Source organism: Carassius auratus, chromosome 36 (assembly GCF_003368295.1).
Source record: "Carassius auratus strain Wakin chromosome 36, ASM336829v1, whole genome shotgun sequence".
NCBI lineage: Eukaryota > Metazoa > Chordata > Actinopteri > Cypriniformes > Cyprinidae > Carassius > Carassius auratus.
The window spans coordinates 13,699,461-13,722,128 of NC_039278.1; the positions used below are offsets into that span (position 1 = coordinate 13,699,461).

The window sequence follows — 22,668 nt, forward strand, 5'->3', positions numbered from 1 at the left end:
GTGGAAGATAAATTTATTCTTATTATTATTTTAATCTGGTTTTACTTTTGAGACTCTTTGGGGTTGTATTGTGGGGTTATATTGTATCTGCTCTTGCACTGTGGATTTACTTTTGCTTCAAATTGTCTCACTAGACACCTAACATTTTGGACTTGAAGCTCTTTGCCCTAAAATTACTTGACCTGATTTTATTTTCAGTAACCACTGGCTTAACTTCAGGCTTTGCATTCATTTTTCTGTGTAAATGAAAATGTTTAATTTAAACTATATCAGATCACCATAACAGGATGTTACAATTTGTGTAAAATTGGAGTATCATAGTTCAGAGACCAATTGTTACCACCTGCATTTGTTGCTACAATCACAGTGTTTGAAAAAAAAGAAGAAAAAACTTGAACTGAAAGGAAAAATCGCAGGCCGTGTGAAGACCTGTGGGGGAGCGAGGGGGTTTGACTGGGTGGGTGGGGGTTGTCTGCTCTCTGAACTTACTCTCTGACCTATGATATACAGAGAAGAACAACAAACAAACATGACGTTTGTGATATGACAGATGTCTAATGTTGATAAACTGTTCAAAGACTGATGTGCTGCTGCTCTAGACTGTATTATGGCAGTGTTTAGAGGTGCTGCACCTTCCTTTTCTTAGCACTAGATCTGAGAGCTTTTTCTCCCATGTCATTGGGTATTATAGTAACCTGGAATAACTGGAATGTTTGCTGTTAAAATTTTACATTTTATGATATATGAAGCTATTATTTGTTTTGTATAAAATATATATATATATATAAATATATACAATGATTTTATTATATCTTGTATTTTTGTTATATATTTTTTATTATTTTTTAAAACATCAAAAACTGGTGGTGTGTGTTAGCTGCTGTGTGTACACTGCTGTGTGTGTGCACTTGGATAGGTTAAACGCAGAGCACAGATTCTGAGTATGGGTATTCTGAGTATTCGGAGTATGTTTTAACTTTCTTTCTTTAGTGTCTTTTTTTCTCTTATTAACATTAAATTGAATAACCCCGTAAAGGGATAATTCACCCAGAAACAGAAATGCTGTCATCATCTATTCACTCTCATGTTGTTGTAATATTATGCAATATTATATATATATATATATATATATATATATATATATATATATATATATATATATATATATATATATATATATGTATATATATATATATATATATATATATGTATATATATATATATATATATATATATATATATATATATATATATATATAATATTGCATAATACAAATCAATAGGGTCCATGTTGTTTCCGCAGAAGAAATTTGTCACAATTGCGTTGGAAAGAAGAAACTAAGTCATGCAGGTGTGAAAGCTGCTAGCTCTGCTATGCAATATGAATTACCAGAGGTCCAGTTAACCCCAAACTTTTCATTGTCAGGCATGATTAGTTTTTCGCTACTGTTTGTTAGTAAAGCCAGTTTCTGTGTAACAAGCCACGTGGCAAGTATTTTCAAGACTACAGCATGAAAGAATGGTCTAGATGAAAACCTCTGCAGTATTACTGCAAACTTAGACCTAACACAGTAACCCAGCCACATAATCCTGATGGGTTCTGATTAAAATAACAACAAAAACATTCAGTTTCTTTTCATTATTTATAAAAAACTGAGAGAGGGATTATGCAAACATTTCATCAAAATGTGATTAGAATTATGTATCTTAGGGTTTCTGGGAAATGTTTCTCTCTCTAGAACAGTATAAAAAAGGCCCTCCCCCATCAGAACTCGGGGTGGGCTGTAAAAACCAACCTTGATTGAGTTTGATCATTACGTCCAACAACAAGATAACACAACGGAGTTAATTATCTGTGCTGGATTTTATTTCCTCCTCCCTCGTTATCTTAAATAGGGGTGCTGGGCCAAGCTTTTACCTTAAAAAGATTCATGGTACTGGCTAACAGATTGTGTAACGGATCTGAATTTACACAAGTAATGTATGTTGTGGCTGGGATATGGAGCCTACTTGTGTCTAAAGTAATTATCTCACACTTTCAAAAACAGCAATATTCTAAGTCAGAGATTTAACTGTAGTGCTGTCACTTTTAAACAACTGAAAAATATTAAAACATAAGATCTAGTGTTTTTTTCATGTTTAATTAATCTTTTGTTAAAAAATCTAAATCAAACATTAAAACTATATAATCTTTTACAACAACAGAATCATTTTAATATCATGGAAAATGTGGTAGTTTCACGGTAAACAAAAAGCAGGCTTTATTTACTCAAAGCATTTGAACTGAATGCAGAAGAAAATAAATTCCATCGGAATCTTCTGTCTCAGAATAGAGTTCAGAATAGCATCCAATGAAATAAAAAAATAAAAGTTGTAAACAAAGATTACTAGAGTATGTTTTACAAGAAAATACTTTTTCTGTTTTTATACTTCAAAATGTTTATGTTTTATTCAGTGTTACCATTTCTTTCTTTGAAATTTACTACCAATTTCTGAACAAAAAATAGTTTTAAAGTAAATTTTCATTCTAACATGCTACTCTCACTATTTATGCCATACTGAAGTGAAAATTCAAAAGTACCAAACAGGGCACAAAAAAGGTGCAAAGACGTTTTTTTTAATCATATCATATACAGATTGCACATAAGTTCTCATTATAGATCCTTTTATTTCATAAAAAATAAAATAAAAATAAATCCTCAAAAATATTAAATGCAAGGCTGTATATGAATTCTCACAATTCCTGGTGAGGTTGTTAAGGATATGAGTATTTCAGTCACCCGCTGTGCGGAGGTACACACTGTCCCCCAAAGGCTGTCCGGAGATCCTCACTGCTGTGCTACATGCGTGATATGGACGCAGCTGTGTGACACACCTGGGACCAGTACAGCAGGGCACAGTGGTTGGGGATATGCCTCTGCCTTTAAGATCTCGCTCCCCATAGCCACAGCACAGTGTGACATCCACACTCAATATTAAACCGGCCTTTGAAGTCATTGAATTGTTAGGGATTTGTCCTATTTGTATATCCTTGCTATGCGCCCACAATCACATGCAGGATATAAACTTGTGTCTATTATTTACTTAATGTATAGAGCCATATGTTGCACACATGCTGTCGCCCCTATAGTCTGCCTAAAATACAGAGTTAGATGCTGCTTACCTCTCCAATAACTTGCAGGCTTAATGGATCCCATAATGACCTGTATCTGAATCCAAATTAACCACAATTTTCCCTAATCAACAGAATGCACATGCTGTAGAAAATCTGAGCCAAAAAAAAAGCAATTTGCTGTTCTACACCACATCCAAATCATTACAGGAATAATTGTGGAGAATTTAGTGGCAAACATGCACGTTCAGATTTTTCAGATTATGTATTCAGATAGCAAAAATGCAATGTGTGAAAGTTACCCTGGATTTCAAATTATAAAAATGTAAATATTAAGCATTTAAAGTACATATTGCATAATTTTAGATAGATAGATAGATAGATAGATAGATAGATAGATAGATAGATAGATAGATAGATAGATAGATAGATAGATAGATAGATAGATAGACGGCGCTCTTTTCTAGCGTCCATCAACACTCCATCAGCAGCAAAGCAAGCAAGCGGTGGCAGGTTGTGTATGACTGAATTCTGACGTCGCCCCATATAGATAGTCAGCCAATCAAATTTGAGCGGGCGCTCCACACGCTGAACGCACCGGTTAAATCAGCTCACGCACTACAGGCTTCAAGGGAGCGTTGCGTCCAGTGTGTGACGAAGGTTCAATAGAATTATTTAATTGGTCGCGGCTCGGTCTAGACAATCGGAGGCAGGGAAACTGAAGAGTCGTCACAGCCCAGTTTAAAACCCCGTCAAACCGACTCACGGGCTCCACGTCAATGAGAATAACGGCAGTAATTCACGGAGGACGGTCCTCACATCTCCATCCTCAAGTTCTGGCGTGGTAACGTTACATATCTTATCTGAGGTAAACTACGGAGAGAGCTTCATCTGAAGGACATTTCTCAGATATTCATCACCATCAAAAATATCCGTCCGGTAAGACTGAACATTTTTAATATTCTTTCATAGATACAATACATGTCGTGGTTTCCCATATTTTTAGTCCGTTGCGACACACGTCTTGTAAAAATGGCATTATAATTTCTCAAAGGACATAGAAAACTATTGCCCCTGTGACTGATGAACGCCTTAAACGTGTTTGTAAAATATACGTTAATAATTTGTTCTACGTGCGTTAATTAATTGTGTGGATTATTTAAATGTCAGTGTGTAAATAGTAATTTCTGTCGCTTAGTAACAGCAGAAACTTTCCTGTGTGTTAAAATGTCTCAAATCCTGGTACGGTGTCTACCTACACAGCATTTTTGGCCATCCTAGGTGCGCGTGCAGATTTCAAAACTAAATAGTTATCGTCTTCGATGCCCCCAGGAAGTCTGCACGCCCCCAGAATTACCCAAAGATGCTAAGTAACGTTAGACAGGTCAGTAGGGTTTGAGAGACACTGTCAATAACAAATCATGAAATATCAGTGTGGTCCATCTGCTTGTAATAAATGAACAAAAGTCTTAAATATTAGCCTGTAATATCTATATTAATAAAAGTCAATATTATATATATATATATATATATATATATATATATATATATATATATATATATATATATATATATATATATATATACTGTAGGTATTTATTCGCTACTGAGCAAAGTAAAAAAAGAAATGTTTGTTTTGTGACAATCATAAAATCAGAGGAAAAAACCATAGACCCTCATGACTGTGTCAAGGTCTGTAAATTGTTAAAAAACAGATATTTAGGATTTTTACAAAGAAACACTTTTTCATATAGAAAACAAAAAATATAAAACTTGTATAAATTATATTATATATTAACTTTCTAAGAACTACCTGCTTGTGTAGGTTGATAACTAGTATGTTTATACCTAACCTCTCTCTGTCATCAAAGTTCTTTTTTTTTTTTTTACGGGTTCATGTTAAGACTCATTACATGACAGTTTCTTTTTGTATGAATGGACAATGGTTACTTTATTTCCTGTGTGCACCTGTGCCTTTGTATAAGTATCATCCCAGAGCGTCTGTAGATGCGACCCAGCAGGAGTGACCTAGGTGAAGCTGAGATATTCAGTATCGTGTGTTCACTCTGTAGGGCACGTCAGGTGATAGATTAAGGCACTGAAGGTGCTGTGCTTTAACCAGTGATTAGCTGAGGAAGAGTGAATGCACGATTTCCCTGTCTCTTTCTCCTAATAATTGATTTCTCTCTAGTCCTGTCATTTTGAATGCACCTCGTCTTAGATGTTTGTTCTTCCTGTGTCCCAGTTATCTAAAGTGACACTTTACAAATCAAGATAACAGGTGAATACAGGAAATATGATTCTTATGTGGACATATACTGTACCTACATTATTACTGTTTTTCTTATTGTATGCCCCTGAAATACACAGAAATGTCATTGGAACAAGCCCTTAGGACACTCGAAAAACGAATCAAGTTTAGAGTTTCAAAGGTGGTTCAATAGGAAATGCCTCAACAAAGGTTATTTATTCTTATCTTATGGCATCTTGGGATGGCTATTTATTTTGTATTTGATATAGAATTAAATTTAAGCGTGACATGAAATCAAACATTAGAAGTGATTTACTAGGATGGGTCAGATCTGAACCATGTCAGCCATAGTAGATTAGTCTGATCTTTGTACTATCAGTACAGCTGGTTTTTCACTGCTGCTGAATGAAAATGAAAAGCAGACATTTATTTGCTTAATATGTGTGAAATGTGAATAATAGTGTGCTGCAAGAGAGTTTGAATCCGTAAAGATGCATGGTTTTTATGACTCAAGGTGACTTTGTTTTTCTTAAAGGAATATTTCCCCCCAAAATGAAAATGTACTCACTGTTGGCCCTTCCAAGATGTAGATGAGTTTGTTTCTTCATCAGAAGAGATTTGAAGGAATTTAGCATCACATCAATTGCTCACCAGTGGATCCTCTGCAGTGAATGGGTGCCGTCAGAATGACAGTCCAAACAGCTGATAAAAATACACAGTAATCCACAAGGAATCCACATGACTCCAGTCCATCAGTTAATGTCTTGTGAAATGGAAATGTGTGTGTTTGTAATAAATCAGTAGAGAAATATGCACAAATCAAGCACAGTTTATAAGTGAAAACAGTCTAAGCCATTGTTAAACAAATATGTCGGTGGACTTTCACTGTGGTGAAAAGACAACAGGGGATGGACTTTTTCATCAGCTGTTTGGACTCTGATTCTGACGGCACCCATTCACTGTTGAGTATCCACTGTTGAGCAAGTGATGTAATGCTACATTTCTCCAAATCTAGAGAAACAAAACTAGCTTACATCTCGGATAGCCTGAGAGTGAGTACATTTTCAGCCAGTCTTCATTTTTGGGTGAACTTTAATGTAATTTTATTTTATTTTAAATATGTAAGATAGTAGATCATTTATTGATGGACAAAATTTTGGACCTATCATTCGTTTTAAAATTCCCAGAGCGTTAGATTCAGAAGTTGAATAACAACATTGATTAGCACTCTTCGTGTGTAGAAAGAAAGGACGAAAGGACGTTATTAAACAGATAGAGCGCAGCATGGTCTGTTATCACTGGTTCTGTTGAAAGCACTTCACATCCCAAGCAGATTGTGAGAGTTGTTGTGACAGCTCTGAGTAGGGTCAATTGTGTGCCTGGAGTGGGCTGAAAACACAGCCAGAACTTCCATTACTACACAATGTAAGACGTCTATTGTATGATGCCCCACTTGCGGATACATGTTCTGTTTCACAATTTATACAAATATTTATAGTAAGCAAGTCATAATTGTGCGTCGCTGAGGTTTTAAATGGATTCTTGTTAATTATTAAGTAGGGACGAGCAGAGAGTGTTTCTAACCTGCAATTAGTTAACAGTTTATCCAATTAGAAATGTGCTACATGGTGATATTTTATGTGACCAGGACCATTATTAAGTAATAGCAGAACAGAAGTTGTAAAATAAAAGTTGCATCTGAAATCATAGGTACTGAATTCACGTACTACATTTGTCATGTTGTCATTGTCATGTGATGATCAGTGTCCCTTCACTGCCAATCACATCTCCTCTCCCGTGGCTTCATTGGATAGTAAAATGTCTGTCGAATGTACATTCCAGAATCTCTGTGGTAGGGGTCAATCAGGGTACTTTTCACCTACTACTATTTTTTGAATGCCATGAATTTGGACATAGCCTTTGTATGGAAGTATGCATATTCAGACATATTCAGTGCCTGTGTAGAACAGTATACAGGACAAAAACAGTTATTTTTCCTATTTTACTGTCTGTTTTTAATTGAATATTTTCTATGTTGTGTGCTTAACCTTTTGAATTGAAATAATTGATGTGTGGGATAATTATTTTGAACACATTCATTATTATCAATATTTAATTCATGTTTGAATAAATCCGTAATTTTTTTATTTGTCAGCCACCATTTAAATGTTTATATTTCAAAAAACGAATTGGAGTCGAAATATAATTATGTAATTTTAAGTTAAGTTAGTATTAAAACTTCAATATTACAACAACTTTGAGTAATTTTTAAGTGTTTGTATACAAATCAGCAAATTTCCTTTAAATTATCCTTTACCTAATATACATCCAAAATAATCCATATTGAATAGAATTGAATCAAAATCGAAATCAAATTACGTACAAATTTTAACATTTATGTCAAAACCCAGCCCCTATTAGTTGCAAATTTAAATAAATAAATAAATAAACAAAATGTGTGCAACTGTATTTTAGTTTAAGGTGCCTTAATATCGCCTTTGTGTAATGATTCAGTGTGAATAAATTTAGTTAATTTCAGCAGCTTTGTTGACAAAACTCTTTTCTGTGTCATATCATGTGTCATTGGTCCAATTTCCATCTTTGGGAGTCAGTATTTCTTGGGAACTGGCCAATCAGGTTGTAGATCTACACTGTAGTGTTGGCAGAGCAGCATTGTTGTCCAACATTCAGATTTAGTCAGAGCGTTTTTTCTGGAGTCTAGCAGTCTAACTGGCTGACTTAACGATTTTTAATGCATCCATACTGAGTGCATGATTCAGATTCCACTGGAAAACAAGATCCAGTTTCCTTTTTTGGATCTGTTGAAGTTGAATCATCTGGTCTTGTTCAAACCAGTTAACCAAGTGGTTTTGGCAGTCAGTCACATGTACAGTATTGCTTTTGGACACAGCACACATCAAGGCACACATTAACCGCCCCCCCCCCCCCTTCTATCATTTACTCACCATAATTCCAAACCTGTGTAAAATAAGAAAAAGAAAAAAAAAAAGGGTAAATGATGACTGAATAGTTCACACATTTAAAAACCTCTTGAACCCTAAAGCCTACTCATAAGTCTATAATATTATCTATAATAATAACAAATCATTTACCAAAATTAAAATAATGTAATTTACTTTAAATTATTGGATAAAGGTTTTGACTGAATGGAACTCAGATTACAATGCCGTTAATTCTTGCCAAGTATGCTGCAAGTCAATGAAACATTTGTCTCTCTCTATTCATCCAATAGTGTTATTGTAAGAGAGGAAATTAATGCTTAGGGTCCTTTGTCTTGAGACCTTGAATGTGATTGGCGGTCTCTTGACGTGATCAGATGAACATCGGCTTCTGATTGGTCGCTCTGGTTCATCAGAGGTGCCAGCAGTATATAGATTTGCCATCTGGTCACGGTGACATCCCCTCACAATCTTCTGCTCTCACCACGTGACTCCGGAGAAGAACATCAGGGAAGACAGGAGAGGATGTCCCTTTGTTTGGGGCTGGTGTGTGGACACTGGCACAGAATGGTGTTTGATGGGCCGACCTGAAATGATACGCCCTGTTTGGACCACTGTTACTTTCTTCTATTGTTGCAGACATGCCAACATGTGGAGGCTTCCCTCATCTGCAGAGCGCCTGACTGACTCAACACTGCCTCAGTGTTCTCCTCGACAATCAGTGCCACACAATAACTTCCTGACAGCGAAACATGCCCCTACTCACCGGAAATGGCAGCTGTATGGAGAAGCTGTGAAGGGAAAACAAATATGGCACGGCCTCTGAACATGTAGTGAAATTAAAATAAGACACATTCTTATTGAAGATGGAGCCTTTTTCCAGTGAGCAGGATATAATTACTCAAACTTGATTGTTCTTGATATTAATTATGGGATTTATAGAGTGAGTACTTTCACTTGATTTAACTCTCTCAATACTTCTAGCCACTTTTTTATCTTATTACATTTTTTTAATGTCATAGCCTTATATAATAAAAATAAAAAAAATAAAAAAGGAACAATAATAAGTTGCATACTTTTTTCTAGGTTTTCAAGCTTTAAATATTTTCTCTCACAAAACTATAAAAAATTATGGAAAAAATAAAGCAGATATAATGAGATTGATTACAAGTACAGATACAATTTTTAAGTAGGTTAGTTAGTTTGGCTGTAGTGCACAGTAAACCAACATAACATGAAAAAGAATCATGACAAGAATGTGGATCTTATCTGGTTAGGGTCAGCTACCCATAATGCAATGTGTGAATGGATCTCAATATCTATTCTAAGGTGTTTTTTTTTTTTTTTTACAGTGATTTATCAACTTCGGTGCAGTCAGGCAGTAGCATTTAATCTCTGCATTTTTTATGCAATCACATGCTCTCTTTCTTCATGCCATCATTTTATACAATCTGGATTAATGCGAGAGCTTACCAGCACATCCCTTGTTCCTTCCCTTTTCCTGACATTTATTTGTTTATTTACAGCTTACTAAAGTAATGAAATCTCTCATGTTAGTCACACTTTTTAATCTGTCCCTTCTCACTGGCTAAGACTTTATTCTTCACACAAAGGGTTCATCCAAAAAAAAATCTTGTAACTTTAAGCAGCCTAACAGGGAAGTTGTGGCCTAATGGTTAGAGATTTGGACTCTTAATCCAAAGGTTGCGAGTTTGAGTCTCGGGAATGGAACCTCAGTAACTGATTTGAAACCATTTTAGGTCTACTATTTGTAAGTGGTCTGTGTTTTATCTGTGCTTAGTTTGTGCATGTGTGATGTTGACTCCACTACCTGTGGCCATCTCAGTGATGGGACATGAGCAGCCCCGATAAGATGTGGAGCACAGGAATATAAATTACATTTGCAATGAGTCACACTTCACGCTGCCTCCGGGGAAAGAGACACAGAAAGCATTTGGGCAGGAAAGAGTGAGTGAAGGTGAGTAGGGATGGAAAAAGAGGCCAGGCAAAGCTCATAATGATAACCAATGCCTGATGCCTGTGATGTCTCCAAGCCCTCCAGTGTGGCAGCCGACATGAAAAAGCTCTTCACCAAGATCTAACAGATTCATTCTGAGCCTGAAGCTTCTTTCTGAGATGACAGCAAGAGAGTTTGCCGGGGATAAATGAGATCTGCTGAATCTCCTTGCTGGAAAGCTGCGCTGGAAGTATGTGACGTACAACCATGTGACGATCATCCCCTCCCAAAGGAGATGCACCTGCATGCATTATTTTGCAGTACACTTGCTTTATTTGCCTGTACACTTAAAAAAAATGCTGAGTCAAAAAAATTAAAAACCATTTCTGGGTTATTTGGCAATCTAGCGTTGGGTAAATAATGATTTTGGACAGAACACATGCTGGGTTATTTTGACCCAGGTTGTTGGGTTTCATACATTAAAGCTGCAGTAGGTAACTTTTGTAAAAATATATTGTTTACATATTTGTCAAACCTTTCATTATGTCCTGACAGTAGAATATGAGACAGACAATCTGTGAAAAAATCAAGCTCCTCTGGCTCCTCCCAGTGGTCCTATTGCCATTTGCAGAAAGTCATCCGCTCCCGGTAAGAAACAACCAATCAGAGCTGCGGTCCGCAACTTTGTTTGTGTTCAAAATGTAGAAAAATTTATATAATAAGCGAGTAGCTACACCATGAATCCATTTTCCAAACCTTGTTTTTAGCTTGTCCTGAATCACTAGGGTGCACCTATAATAAGTGTTTATATTCGGACTATTTTAGATTGCTTCGGGGGGTACCGCGGCGGAGTAACCCAGTACCTTTGTGATTCTTCATAGACATAAACAGAGAGAAGTAGTTCCGGCTACGATGTTCTTCCGCAAGACGCAAGCAGTTCTGTTTATTAACTGCTAGAGCGTCAAAAGTTCCTTACCGCAGCTTTAACCCATTTGCTTTTCGTTGTTTTTTGACAGTGCTGGGTCAGTCAACCATTTGAAGGGTTTTCATTTTAAATAATAAAAATTCACTCTAATATCTGGTCCGCCTGTCGTTCTATCTATCTATCTATCTACCTATATATAGGAGAAGAACAGTTGTCCTGTATGTTTTTTTTTTTATTCAATGGCTGTGCAGTCTTTTTTAACCATAAAATGCTCAAAAACAATCAGACAACGTCAATCTTATATTCATTTTTGAAAAGTTACATCAAAAATAGCTTCACCTTGTGTTATCTCGTCTGTCAGATTTAAGTTTGCGACAAACGCAAAGTACGACCACAGCTGCGACAATAGCGCAATAGATCAGTAGCGCTCCTGTTGTAATTAGTGGAGCGAATGGAAACATTGTTACACAATGATGTCACCTCTTGTTTAGCCCTGGTTAAAATATATATATATTTCTTTTTTATACTTTCTATCAAAGAATCCTGAAAAAAAAATGTATCAAGGATTCCACAAAACAAAAAAATAAATATTAAACAGCATGTAATATAAATGTTTAAAATAAAATGATTCTTGCAAATCAGCATATTTGAAGTAATGGCTGTGTAATTAATATATTTAATTTAGAATATATTAAAATGGAGCTGTTATTTTAAATTGTAATAATATTTACACAATATTACTGTTTTGGTTGTACGTCTAATCAAATACAGTCTTGGTGAGCATATAGCAAAAAAAAAAAAAAATAGTGAACGTTTTCATGTTATTTGTCAGATTAAAAGAGGGATGAAGGGTTGACAGTTGATGTCTAAATTGGTGTACTTGGAATTAATCTCCATCAGACAGATCTCATTAATCACTGAGTCCTCAAACCCTCTCCAGATGAAGAGAAAAAGAGGAGTGAAGTGCAGTACATATGAAGATGAGCACTAGACTATGATCAGCAAAGGATAACAAATGACATTTGAGTAGCTCTAATGTTTTAACTTTGATGTTTTTGATTCTTGGTGCAGTTTGACGCAATGTATTCCATTTGATCCAGCATCATCCTGTGTGGACTGGTGTACTTGTAGACTTCTTGTGAGGGCCTTCCCCAAGCCTTTGTGACAGCCATTATGAACTTGGGCTGCTTGATATTTGAAAGAACTGACATTGCATTATTTTGTTTTTACACTAAAATGATCCCCAACACATAACACTCTGTTTATTATAAACCTGTGCTGCACTTTTGCTGCCGCTTTAAATTCTCCATCTCCTTGCATGGAAATACGGCTGTTTGTAAACAAATCTGTGGTAAAATGAAGGACCAAGTTCTTACTGACACAGTCTGGAACTTAATAAAAAATAAAGTTCATCCATTCTTTCCAAAGGCAATGCAAAGACCACAACCTTTTTCCACAAGTGTCTTGTTGTCTTTGGAGCATCTTTATCATATGATTTATGGGTAAACCTGCATTTGCCTCACTCGTTATTTACACTTCATGCATGAGAGTGATGTAGAAGCAGGTGTTGATCATCATCTGCAGAGGCGGGGTTTAGTCACACTATTACGTCATGAAGTGGCACATTCTACATACTGTTGTTTTGGCAGACTGGCTTCCATATACCGTATTTTTCGGACTATAAGTCGCACCTAAGTATAAGTCGCATCAGTTCAAAAATACATCATGACGAGGAAAAAAACATACATAAGTCGCACTGGACTATAAGTCGCATTTAAGAGAAAACGTTACCATTTACAGCCGCGAGAGGGCGCTCCATGTTTTCAGGTAGAGGCTACAGGAGCACTGAGCAGCATAGAGTGCCCTCTCATGGCTGTAGATTGTAATGTTTTTTCTTGGTTAATTTCTCTTGGTTCATGTCAATTAATTTTGATAAATAAGTCGCACCTTACTATAAGTCGCAGGACCAGCCAAACTATGAATAAAAGTGTTAAGCTGTTTTTAGACTAACAAGAAAGTTTAGAGTTCTGATGTTTTTATACAGTGACCTCTTATATGTCAACAGATTTTTGATTTCTCAGTTCATGACCCCTTTAAAGCTGTAAAAAATGGTTCTGAAAGTGAACAATATTGTCATAGTTTGTCAAAGTCTCATAAAATTAGAATGATTATTTAAACTTTATAGTTATCATTATCATTATTTTCCTTGGTGTGAACGGGTCTTTTAAAAAAAATCAACTAGCCTTCACTTAGGTTAAACAGCAATTACTTAAACCCTCAACTGAATTTTGCATTGAAATACAAGGTGTTTTTATTTTGTCAGTCAGAAATTCTATTTTCATCCTTGACACGCTTGTTTATGTCTTGTTTCTGGATCTGTTTCTTCCACAGCTGACTGTTATCCACACACTTCAGCATTAGCCTTGACAGAACGTCTGCTCTTCATATCACAGGATGAACGGTGTGATGCTAGCGTTATACATCTCTGCTTGTCACATGACTGAGTGTGAATGTTCTGTGCTATTTTTGACGGCGAATGAAGGCATGTTTATGCTGCAGTCAGGCGGGCATGTGATGCTGTTCTAATCCAGTTTAGTCCCCGTGTGACGGCTTTGAAAAATCCAACAGATTCTGCACTCGTGTGCATGTGTGTTGGATTGTGTTTGTGGAGTATGACTCATGTAAAACATTGCTGTATTAGCTGCACTTCTAAAATAGGAGAGAAATCTCATAGTCTGTTTAATCTCCTCCATTTCTCTTGTGGAGGGAATTGTATGATTATACCAACATACAGATATTAAAGTAATAATGACTCTAAATGAAAATTCTTTCATCATTTACTCAATCTCATGTCATTACAAACCTGTATGACTTTAATTCTTCTGTGGAATCGGGCTGTATTTGCTGTTTTTTCCATTGAATGTGAAGTAAATTGAGGCAGTCAGGCTCCACAAATCACATCTCTCATTCACATTAATGAGGTGTACAAATGACTTTTTATGATGCTTTTTGTCATTTTTGGATCTCGACAATAATAGTTATGCAAAGAAAAAAAGTTCTGCTTGAACATTCTGTAGTATTACTATTTTTGTGTTTTCCTGCTGAATATGGTCATTTGTGTTTGTGATTTTTGTTTTGTTACTGTCTTTCTCCAAGAGAAGAGCCCCTTAAATTTTCCCAATAAATAAAGCTAAAACAAGTCTCCCATAATGTTGTTTTAGTAATAACCTTATTATTATTATTTTATTTTTTTTCTGGGAAAAGAGTGAATATAACAGAATACCATTAATCTGAGATTATAATCCAGATGGTAGGAAGGACAGAGGGCTGTTTGCAGCAGTTCCAAATCCTTCATCAGTTAATTAAAGACCTGAAGCTTTTGACTGAGAAATTACCATGGATATCACAATGTATATTTAACAAATTGAATAGCAGAAGTGTGTGAGTATATACCAGATACACACAGCTGGTATGTCTGTTAGCAATCACACAGCAGGCATCATTTAAGAGCAGGACACCAAACCACAAACAAGGCTCACACACATCTGAAAGCTGAGGGCAAACGTTCCAGTGCTGTGTAAACCCCTGGACCGAGTGACGTCCTGATGCAGCTCTGCCCACGTCACTGAAGCCGTAGAGTTGCGTCAGCTGTCTCACAGGTCTTGCTGTGTTTAGGGGGGTGCAAGATTTTCTCTTTTTTTTGCTCATCTTTCTTTCTGTCTCACTTCATCTCATATTGGCTTTCATTTCATTTTTGTAAATAAGATTCTGTGCTATTTGGAGACAAAGTGATATTTCTCTCACATTATTTGGGTCATTTTAGGACTGTTTCACCCTAGAAAGTCAAGCTGTGCCTGCATTAAACACTGTCCCCAGAAGAGATGTACTTCTTTTGTTATTAGTATTAAACATACAGTAGATGCACAACTTTTATTCAGCAAGGACTTATTAAATTGATCAAAAGACATTTGTAATGTTACATAAGATATCTATTTCAAATAAATGCTGTTCATTAAAGAATTTTGGGAAAAATATATGTATCATGTTTTCCATGAAAGTATTAAGCAGCCTAACTGATTTTAATAATAATGTTACGAATAATAATAATACTTTTGAGCAACAAACCAGCATATCGCTTATTATCTTTAAAGCTTTAAATATGGAGATTTTTCTTTAAAAAAATGCATCGACTCGCTTCAGGAGGTCATGGAGCACTTTTTATGATTGGTGGAATCAGTTTGTTGGACTTTATAGGACTATCGAATATCACCCATTCACTGCCATTATAAAGCTTGGAAGACCCCAGGCATTTTTATATATTACTCCAATTGTAATCATTTGAAAGAAGAAAGTCATATACACATAGGATGGTTTGAGGGTGAGTAAATTATAGGGTAATTTTCATTTTTGGATAAAACAATCCCTTTAATGACTTTCCACCTCTTGCTCTAATCCATTCGATTTCTTCCTCTTTCGCACTCAAATTTTTGCTGCTGTTGAATCCCATGATGGAGTGGGATGAACCAGTCTTAATAATAGTAATTTATAGACACTTTAAACACATTCGTAGGCTGTTTTTAATGAACATTGATTTGCCGATGTAGCACTTTCAATAAGTGCTTTTCACAGACCCAGAGCTAAATCAGCTCCTGACAAAACCACATCAGCTCACAACAAATGCAGCGTTCATGCTTTTCTGCATGTGACTGCTTGATGTCATGCAGACATAATGAGTACAGATTAGCATGTCCCAGCCTCTATTTGAGAATGTGGGACATTGTTACATCAGTAGGGAGGCGATGTTACGACTCTTCGGAAGTGTGCGTCTGTTCTAGCGGGTTTAGTCTAGATGGGCAATTGAAAGCAGGCTGCTTTAAGTATTTAATCTGTGAATAAACTTCTCATTATTCAAGAAACCTAAGCTATGACCCAGTTGGCAATGCCGTTTCTTCCCCAGTGTGTTTAGTAGTTGCCAGACATCGGAGGAGAATGAAAACAAAATCTGTTTGTGTTTTTCAGACCCGGTTGAAAGTCGTCGCATGTTCCGGCGCAAATCGAATGCAGTGGCTATTATGTGTTTGAATATGCAACAATGGGACCTGTTACGGTTCGCTCAATTGACTCCGCCCAAAGCCTTGAAATCCTCTGGCCAATCATGTGTAACCGTCTATTTGTTACGTTTAGGCCAGTGTCTGTCTGATTAGCGGAGTGCATGAAGGACAGGCTGGTTCTCCATTCAGCATCTTGGCACAGACCTCTGCCCCCATCATAGGCCCGCTTCCCAATTCATGATGCATTCACAAATGTAAGGTTCAACGTTTTTTTGGGGGATTTGGAAGCCCAATGAATTACCTTTTCAGCCCTTCAAGTGCCCTGGCGAGTTTGAGCCAAGGAGGCCCCACTGGTATAATGATGCTTGGCACAATCACCCTTCTGTTCCTCCAACCCTGTTCCCAGGAAACCACACAGTATGCCCAATTGTGTACCGTGCTTTGCTGCCCAACCGCATTTCTCTCGGCGTGAATGCGCAGCAAGCCGGGTAACGTGGAATCTCGCTGGATTATCCAGAGTTTATCTTCTCAGAGTTCACACCGATTCGTTTTCAGCTCAAGTTTGCGGGGCGTAGCGGGGAAACACGAGGGGTTAGAAGACAGAAAAGGAGCTAGATGGAGGGGGAACTTGAGGTTATGCCAGCCCAGAGTTTTAAGCATGAAGAGAGCATGGCTGTTATGTTAAGCTTCTCCTAATTAAAAGCAAAGGAATGGGAAGAAAGCAGTAAAAAAAAGAAAAGCTGAATGAACGATAAATGAACAAAGAGGAGCAGAACTGGATTTGAGCTGGTCATAGCTGGTTGTACTGGCTTCCTCAATGGGCTCGCTGGTTTGGAGTGTAGGCTCCCTCCCTTCCTCTTCTCCCTTACTTCTGTTTTTCCTTTATATCTACTGTGATACTAAGTCTTCGTCCTTTCAGACCAGGATTGGGTATACCAGGGGGCCAAATGGGAGCCTGGAGACCCATGTCAGCTTGTGCTTTCAGGACTCAGCACTCCAACAGGTCCATCGTAAGCAGCCACAGGGAGTCATGCACCAATGAAGGCAGGATGAGACCACAAAAACAGCTATAGAGACATCAGGAGCCATATAGTGAAAGGAGGAAAGCAAGAACAACACCTCTCAGTAGAGTCAGGAAAGTGATGACTTATTCAGTTGTACAGTATCGGTGCAAAAGGTTACTGGCTGTTTTGCAAAGTTAATTTGGCAGTGGCAGAGATTTGATGGAGCTGTTTTGTCATGCAAGAAGAAGAAACACATGAATGAAATACAGAGAGCCAAAGTCTTAGAGGAAGTTCTGTCTGTCTCTAAGGCCTGTAAAGGAAAGACATTTTTTTATTCTGTCATTCAGAGTCTGTCTTGACGAACCTTCCTTTTTCTGTTATAAAAAATTATACTTATTGCAGTTATACGAATTTCTTTCTTTTTTTTCTTCATTATAACGGTGTCTACCCCAGACACAAGGATTCAAAATGCCAATGCATTTGTCCTACGTGTCACAAGTAATGAAGGTGCATTGTATTTTTTTGTGCCACACGGCTAGCATCCGGTGTTGATGTAAGTCTCCTTCCCCCTATGCAATTTTTAATTACAATTCTATTTCAAATTAATTTCAACTTAGAAAAATTATAAGAAAATTGTAAATTATAATAAAAGATATCTAAAAATTCTATTCAAACTGTTTCTCCAAGATGGTAGTTCACATGAAAACTAACCATAGAGAAAACGCAGATCACATTAAAGGGTTAGTTCACCCAAAAATTAAAGTTTTATCATTAATGACTCACCCTCATGACATTCCAAACCCGTAAGACCTCCGTTCATCTTCGGAACACAGTTTAAGATATTTTAGATTTAGTCCGAGAGCTCTCAGTCCCTCCATTGAAAACGTATGTATGGTATACTGTCCATGTCCAGAAAGTTAAGAAAAACATCATCAAAGTAGTCCATGTGACATCAGAGGGTCAGTTAGAATTTGTTGAAGCATTGAAAATTCATTTTGGTCCCAAAATAACAAAAATTACGACTTTATTCAGCATTGTCTTCTCTTCCGGGTCTGTTGTGAGTGCGACTGCACTGTTTTTGTTATTGAGCGCACCAGAAAACATGTCAGCAATGTCGTCCGTCAACAGGAACAGCAGTCACACTCATTTTTGGCTGAACTAACCCTTTAATGCATGCTATATCAACCCTAGTGGCAACATTGAGAATGCAGCACGTGCTTGTGCTTAAAGTCAGCGTGACATCAGAATTAACTTTTCTTTTTGAAGTGTTTATTATAAATAATTTATCCCAGGCATCATTATTCGTTTAAAAAATGCATACACCCCATGTAACAATCTGATGTATTCACAATATCAAGTGCTGCCTCCCCCCAAGTTTGAGGGGCCGTTTCACTTGAATATGCATCATAATATTGAAGAAAATACAATCGCGATTTCTGAGTCTTTCTGTCTGAGAACTGTCGTCTTCTGAAAAATAAAAAAAAACAACAACAACTGAATTAAGTGAGCCTAGAGGTTCACATCACTACCCTTTTTTAAGGTCTTACATAACATGTACCTTTATTGCTCCATTTTACACAGATGAACACACCATTTCTCCTTTGATCAATATGTACTGGTTTTTGCATGCTTTTCTCACAGGGAAACAAGGGACCGACACAAAGTTTCTCTATAGATCATCCTCTCACACACGCACACTTGAAGACTGAATCACTCTGAAAGCATGGAGCCCGCTGAGATGAACGCTATCCCCAATGGAAAGGGGCACGAAGCTGGAGAGGAGACAACTGCAATTGCAATAAAAAGCCAATCAGAGGATGCAGCTCAGTAAGTATTCACTCAAGGGTGCAATTTAATGTCGTCTGATTAAGGATGGTTTATTGTCAGTCATCCAATGTGTGTGGATTTTGTAATACAGTTTCAGTTGGTATAAGCTTTATCATTCAATCCATCATTCAGTCGATCATGGGGTGCCTTAAGCTTTTGCTAGCACATGTGTACAGTATGTGTGAACATCAGTGTGTGTTTTTGCTGTATCTTCCAGCTAGCATTAAAGCTTCCAGTCATGTTGCCTTTATAAGGTGAAGCCTGTCTGTCATCACTGTCTTAAATGTCACTGAACAGCACAGTTCAGTCATCACTGGGCACATTCAGTAGCACTGATGTTATGCTCTCATAACTGTGTTCACAGATCCAATGTGTCTGTGATTGTGTTGGTGTTTTCATGCAAATTACTGCATATGGGTGCTTCTTCAACTACAGGAACTTTTTATGTGGCAACAATAGATTTTTAGTAAAACTAACTTTGTTCTTTAGGTTATATTTGTTCTTTAGGGCACATTGAAATACAAATACTATATTATCTATAATACCCATTATCAGATTAAGATAAAATACATTGAATGCTGGCTATGAAGTTAGCCTTAACAAGACAAAAGCAATTTCATGTAAAAATGTTGCAAAATGCATAATTATTTGGTTTAGAAAAAAATAGAATGCTCCTCTGAAGCAAAATATATATTAGTGAGAATGCAAAAAATTGTCCTTTAAGGTAATTCTTTTTTTTCTCTCTGCAAGACTTAAAAGTGTCTTTAGTTGAAGAAACACCTGCATGTTCTTTTATATGCAAAACAAATTCACACTGCATGTAGAAGAACCCCTCGCCTTCACATAAGCAAATCAAATCACTTTCTCCTGATTGTGGCCACACATGCCTTCAGTGGTGTTTATCTAAGAATGTGTTCATGTCTCTTGTGCTCTCGTGGATGCGGCTCCTACATTGCTCTGTAGGGAACTTGTACCAAATAGCACTGAAAATGCAAGGTTTGTCATACAGAGAGCAGAAACATTAGCAAACAAAACAGTTTTTTTTTTCATGCACTTTTAAATAAAGCACCCACATTAAATTAGTGCTTTGGTGACATTAACCCTTTATTAAATTTCACTGCCAGGCAGTCCCTTATGTGTGTTATGTGTGTCTATAGCACTGACAGAACTCCAGGTAATGCAGAGGCAAACCTGGCAGAAAGCTCAGAGTTCACGTCCAACGCAGATGACAAGAAAGCCCCTCACTTCACGGATGTGAGTTGAACTTTTGCTAAAATTTCATGTATGGCATTTTGTGAATGTGCCAGACAAGATAATATTTTTTCAGATGTGAATATGTGGACTAATTGCTCTGTTGTTCCTTTTAGTTTGAGGGAAAGACTTCTTTCGGGATGTCCGTCTTCAATTTGGGAAACGCCATCATGGGAAGTGGAATTCTGGGATTAGCGTATGCAATGGCCAACACAGGCATTGTCCTCTTTATGTAAGTTACAGATTTAGGTTTCACTCTATACATTCAGTTTGTAAGGGAAATGCCTTAATGGAGAATATATAGTTCACTTTGAGCTAGAAAGAATAAATGAATTGTGCGTTTGATACCTTCATAAACCACTTTGTGGAGAAGCATTAGAGCCAGAATTGATCATGTTTTTTTATTGCAGGTCAAACATCTGATATTTTATTGAGAATTAAAGCCATTGTTGTTCTTGCTGAATATGTATGCTAATGAGTTTATTGTAGTGTTTATTAATAAGCTAATTCAATTGTCATCATGCTGTTAATTGATCATATTAATGAATCCTTATGAAGTACTTGCTTTGTCTTGCACAATAACTCTGTTCCCTATATTTCATTCAATGTATACCACAATTCTAAAATTTGGTATCAGTAAGACATTTGTTTGATAGAAAGAAATTAGTACTTTTTTCAGCAAAATGTATCACAATGCCACAGCTTCCCTACAGTTTGTTAGTTGTCATGATCTATGTTCAATCCCATTCTGTGAACTGTTGTTCCCACTGTTTTAATCCTCTAGTAGAGCAGCTTTTTTTAAATTTTTTTTTTTAGAAAAGTCAGATTGCCAGAGCGATTTGTTTCCTGAATAACCTTCAGTAAGTATAGCTGAGCGGGTTGTACCAGGACACTCACTTTGCACGGGAGCTCTGCATTCACACCAAACGCTGTATTAGTTTTGTTAACAAAGAGTCTGTCCTCTACTGTAGGCATGATCTGTAAGGTCTGTGCTACTAAACATGGGTCTCTGCTGTGATCATGAAGATTAGGTTATACATGCTTTATGAAAACCAGTCAGGCCTTTTAATCTGGGTTGAGGCTTTCTTTCTTTTCCTTTCTGAAAGGGCTTTGGGTTTGAGCTGTTTGGTGTGACTGGGGTTCTGCGATATTTGGCACACTTGAACTCTCCATACTCCCGATTCTTTACGTGTGGTACCTACTCTAACTATTAAGTTTATGGGATTTTTTTTAGACCTTGCTATGCGGATATCATTGTGGAGTTTTAGGATATGATGTACTGTATGCTAGTATAATAATTTGTATTCTTTTATTTGCTTTATGGCTTATCATGACCATTTGATACTCTATAGGCTATCATAAATTTTATGCTGATTTGAATTGTATATATTGTATATAGAGGAAGATAGAGGACAGATTCTGAAATGCTGATGTTGGGTTTTGCCCCTGTGTGAGCTGTGGGTTGACTTCAGGCTCGATTTTGTGTGCCACTTTGAATCTTGGCAGCGGTTCTCTAGAGGCGATAGTGAATCTATGACTCCCGGAAGTACACAACATCACAAACAAGGACAACTTATGAATATCTAGCATCACAAAACAACAGTCAGTGAGATTAAATGGACAGCAAACTGAGGCTCCTGCTCTCAGATCTCCTGAGAAAAAGAGCCCAGTAAACACACATTTGTCTCCTGTGGAGTTTCAGAATAGATTTCATCAAATTATCATATACAGTATTGTTCAAAATAATAGCAGTACAATGTGACTAACCAGAATAATCAAGGTTTTTCGTATATTTTTTTATTGCTACGTGGCAAACAAGTTACCAGTAGGTTCAGTAGATTCTCAGAAAACAAATGAGACCCAGCATTCATGATATGCACGCTCTTAAGGCTGTGCAATTGGGCAATTAGTTGAATTAGTTGAAAGGGGTGTGTTCAAAAAAATAGCAGTGTGGCATTCAATCACTGAGGTCATCAATTTTGTGAAGAAACAGGTGTGAATCAGGTGGCCCCTATTTAAGGATGAAGCCAACACTTGTTGAACATGCATTTGAAAGCTGAGGAAAATGGGTCGTTCAAGACATTGTTCAGAAGAACAGCGTACTTTGATTAAAAAGTTGATTAGAGAGGGGAAAACCTATAAAGAGGTGCAAAAAATGATAGGCTGTTCAGCTAAAATGATCTCCAATGCCTTAAAATGGAGAGCAAAACCAGAGAGACGTGGAAGAAAACGGAAGACAACCATCAAAATGGATAGAAGAATAACCAGAATGGCAAAGGCTCAGCCAATGATCACCTCCAGGATGATCAAAGACAGTCTGGAGTTACCTG

At 36.9% G+C, this 22,668-nt stretch overlaps 1 protein-coding gene across 2 annotated transcripts in view; it reads left to right on the forward strand.

The window, feature by feature from the left end:
* The first annotated feature begins 3,709 nt into the window (after nt 1-3,709).
* LOC113055339 (sodium-coupled neutral amino acid transporter 3) overlaps nt 3,710-22,668 on the forward strand; it is a 41,542-nt gene continuing 22,583 nt past the window's right edge. Inside the window, exons 1-5 of one of the 2 annotated variants that reach the window (XM_026221578.1) lie at nt 3,710-4,051; nt 18,902-19,087; nt 20,051-20,083; nt 20,245-20,341; nt 20,455-20,570. In XM_026221578.1, coding sequence (XP_026077363.1) covers nt 18,984-19,087; nt 20,051-20,083; nt 20,245-20,341; nt 20,455-20,570 — 350 coding nt within the window. In that variant the 5' untranslated portion in view covers nt 3,710-4,051; nt 18,902-18,983. The remainder of the gene's footprint in view (nt 4,052-18,901; nt 19,088-20,050; nt 20,084-20,244; nt 20,342-20,454; nt 20,571-22,668) is intronic. The other variant, XM_026221579.1, reaches the window with a different exon arrangement.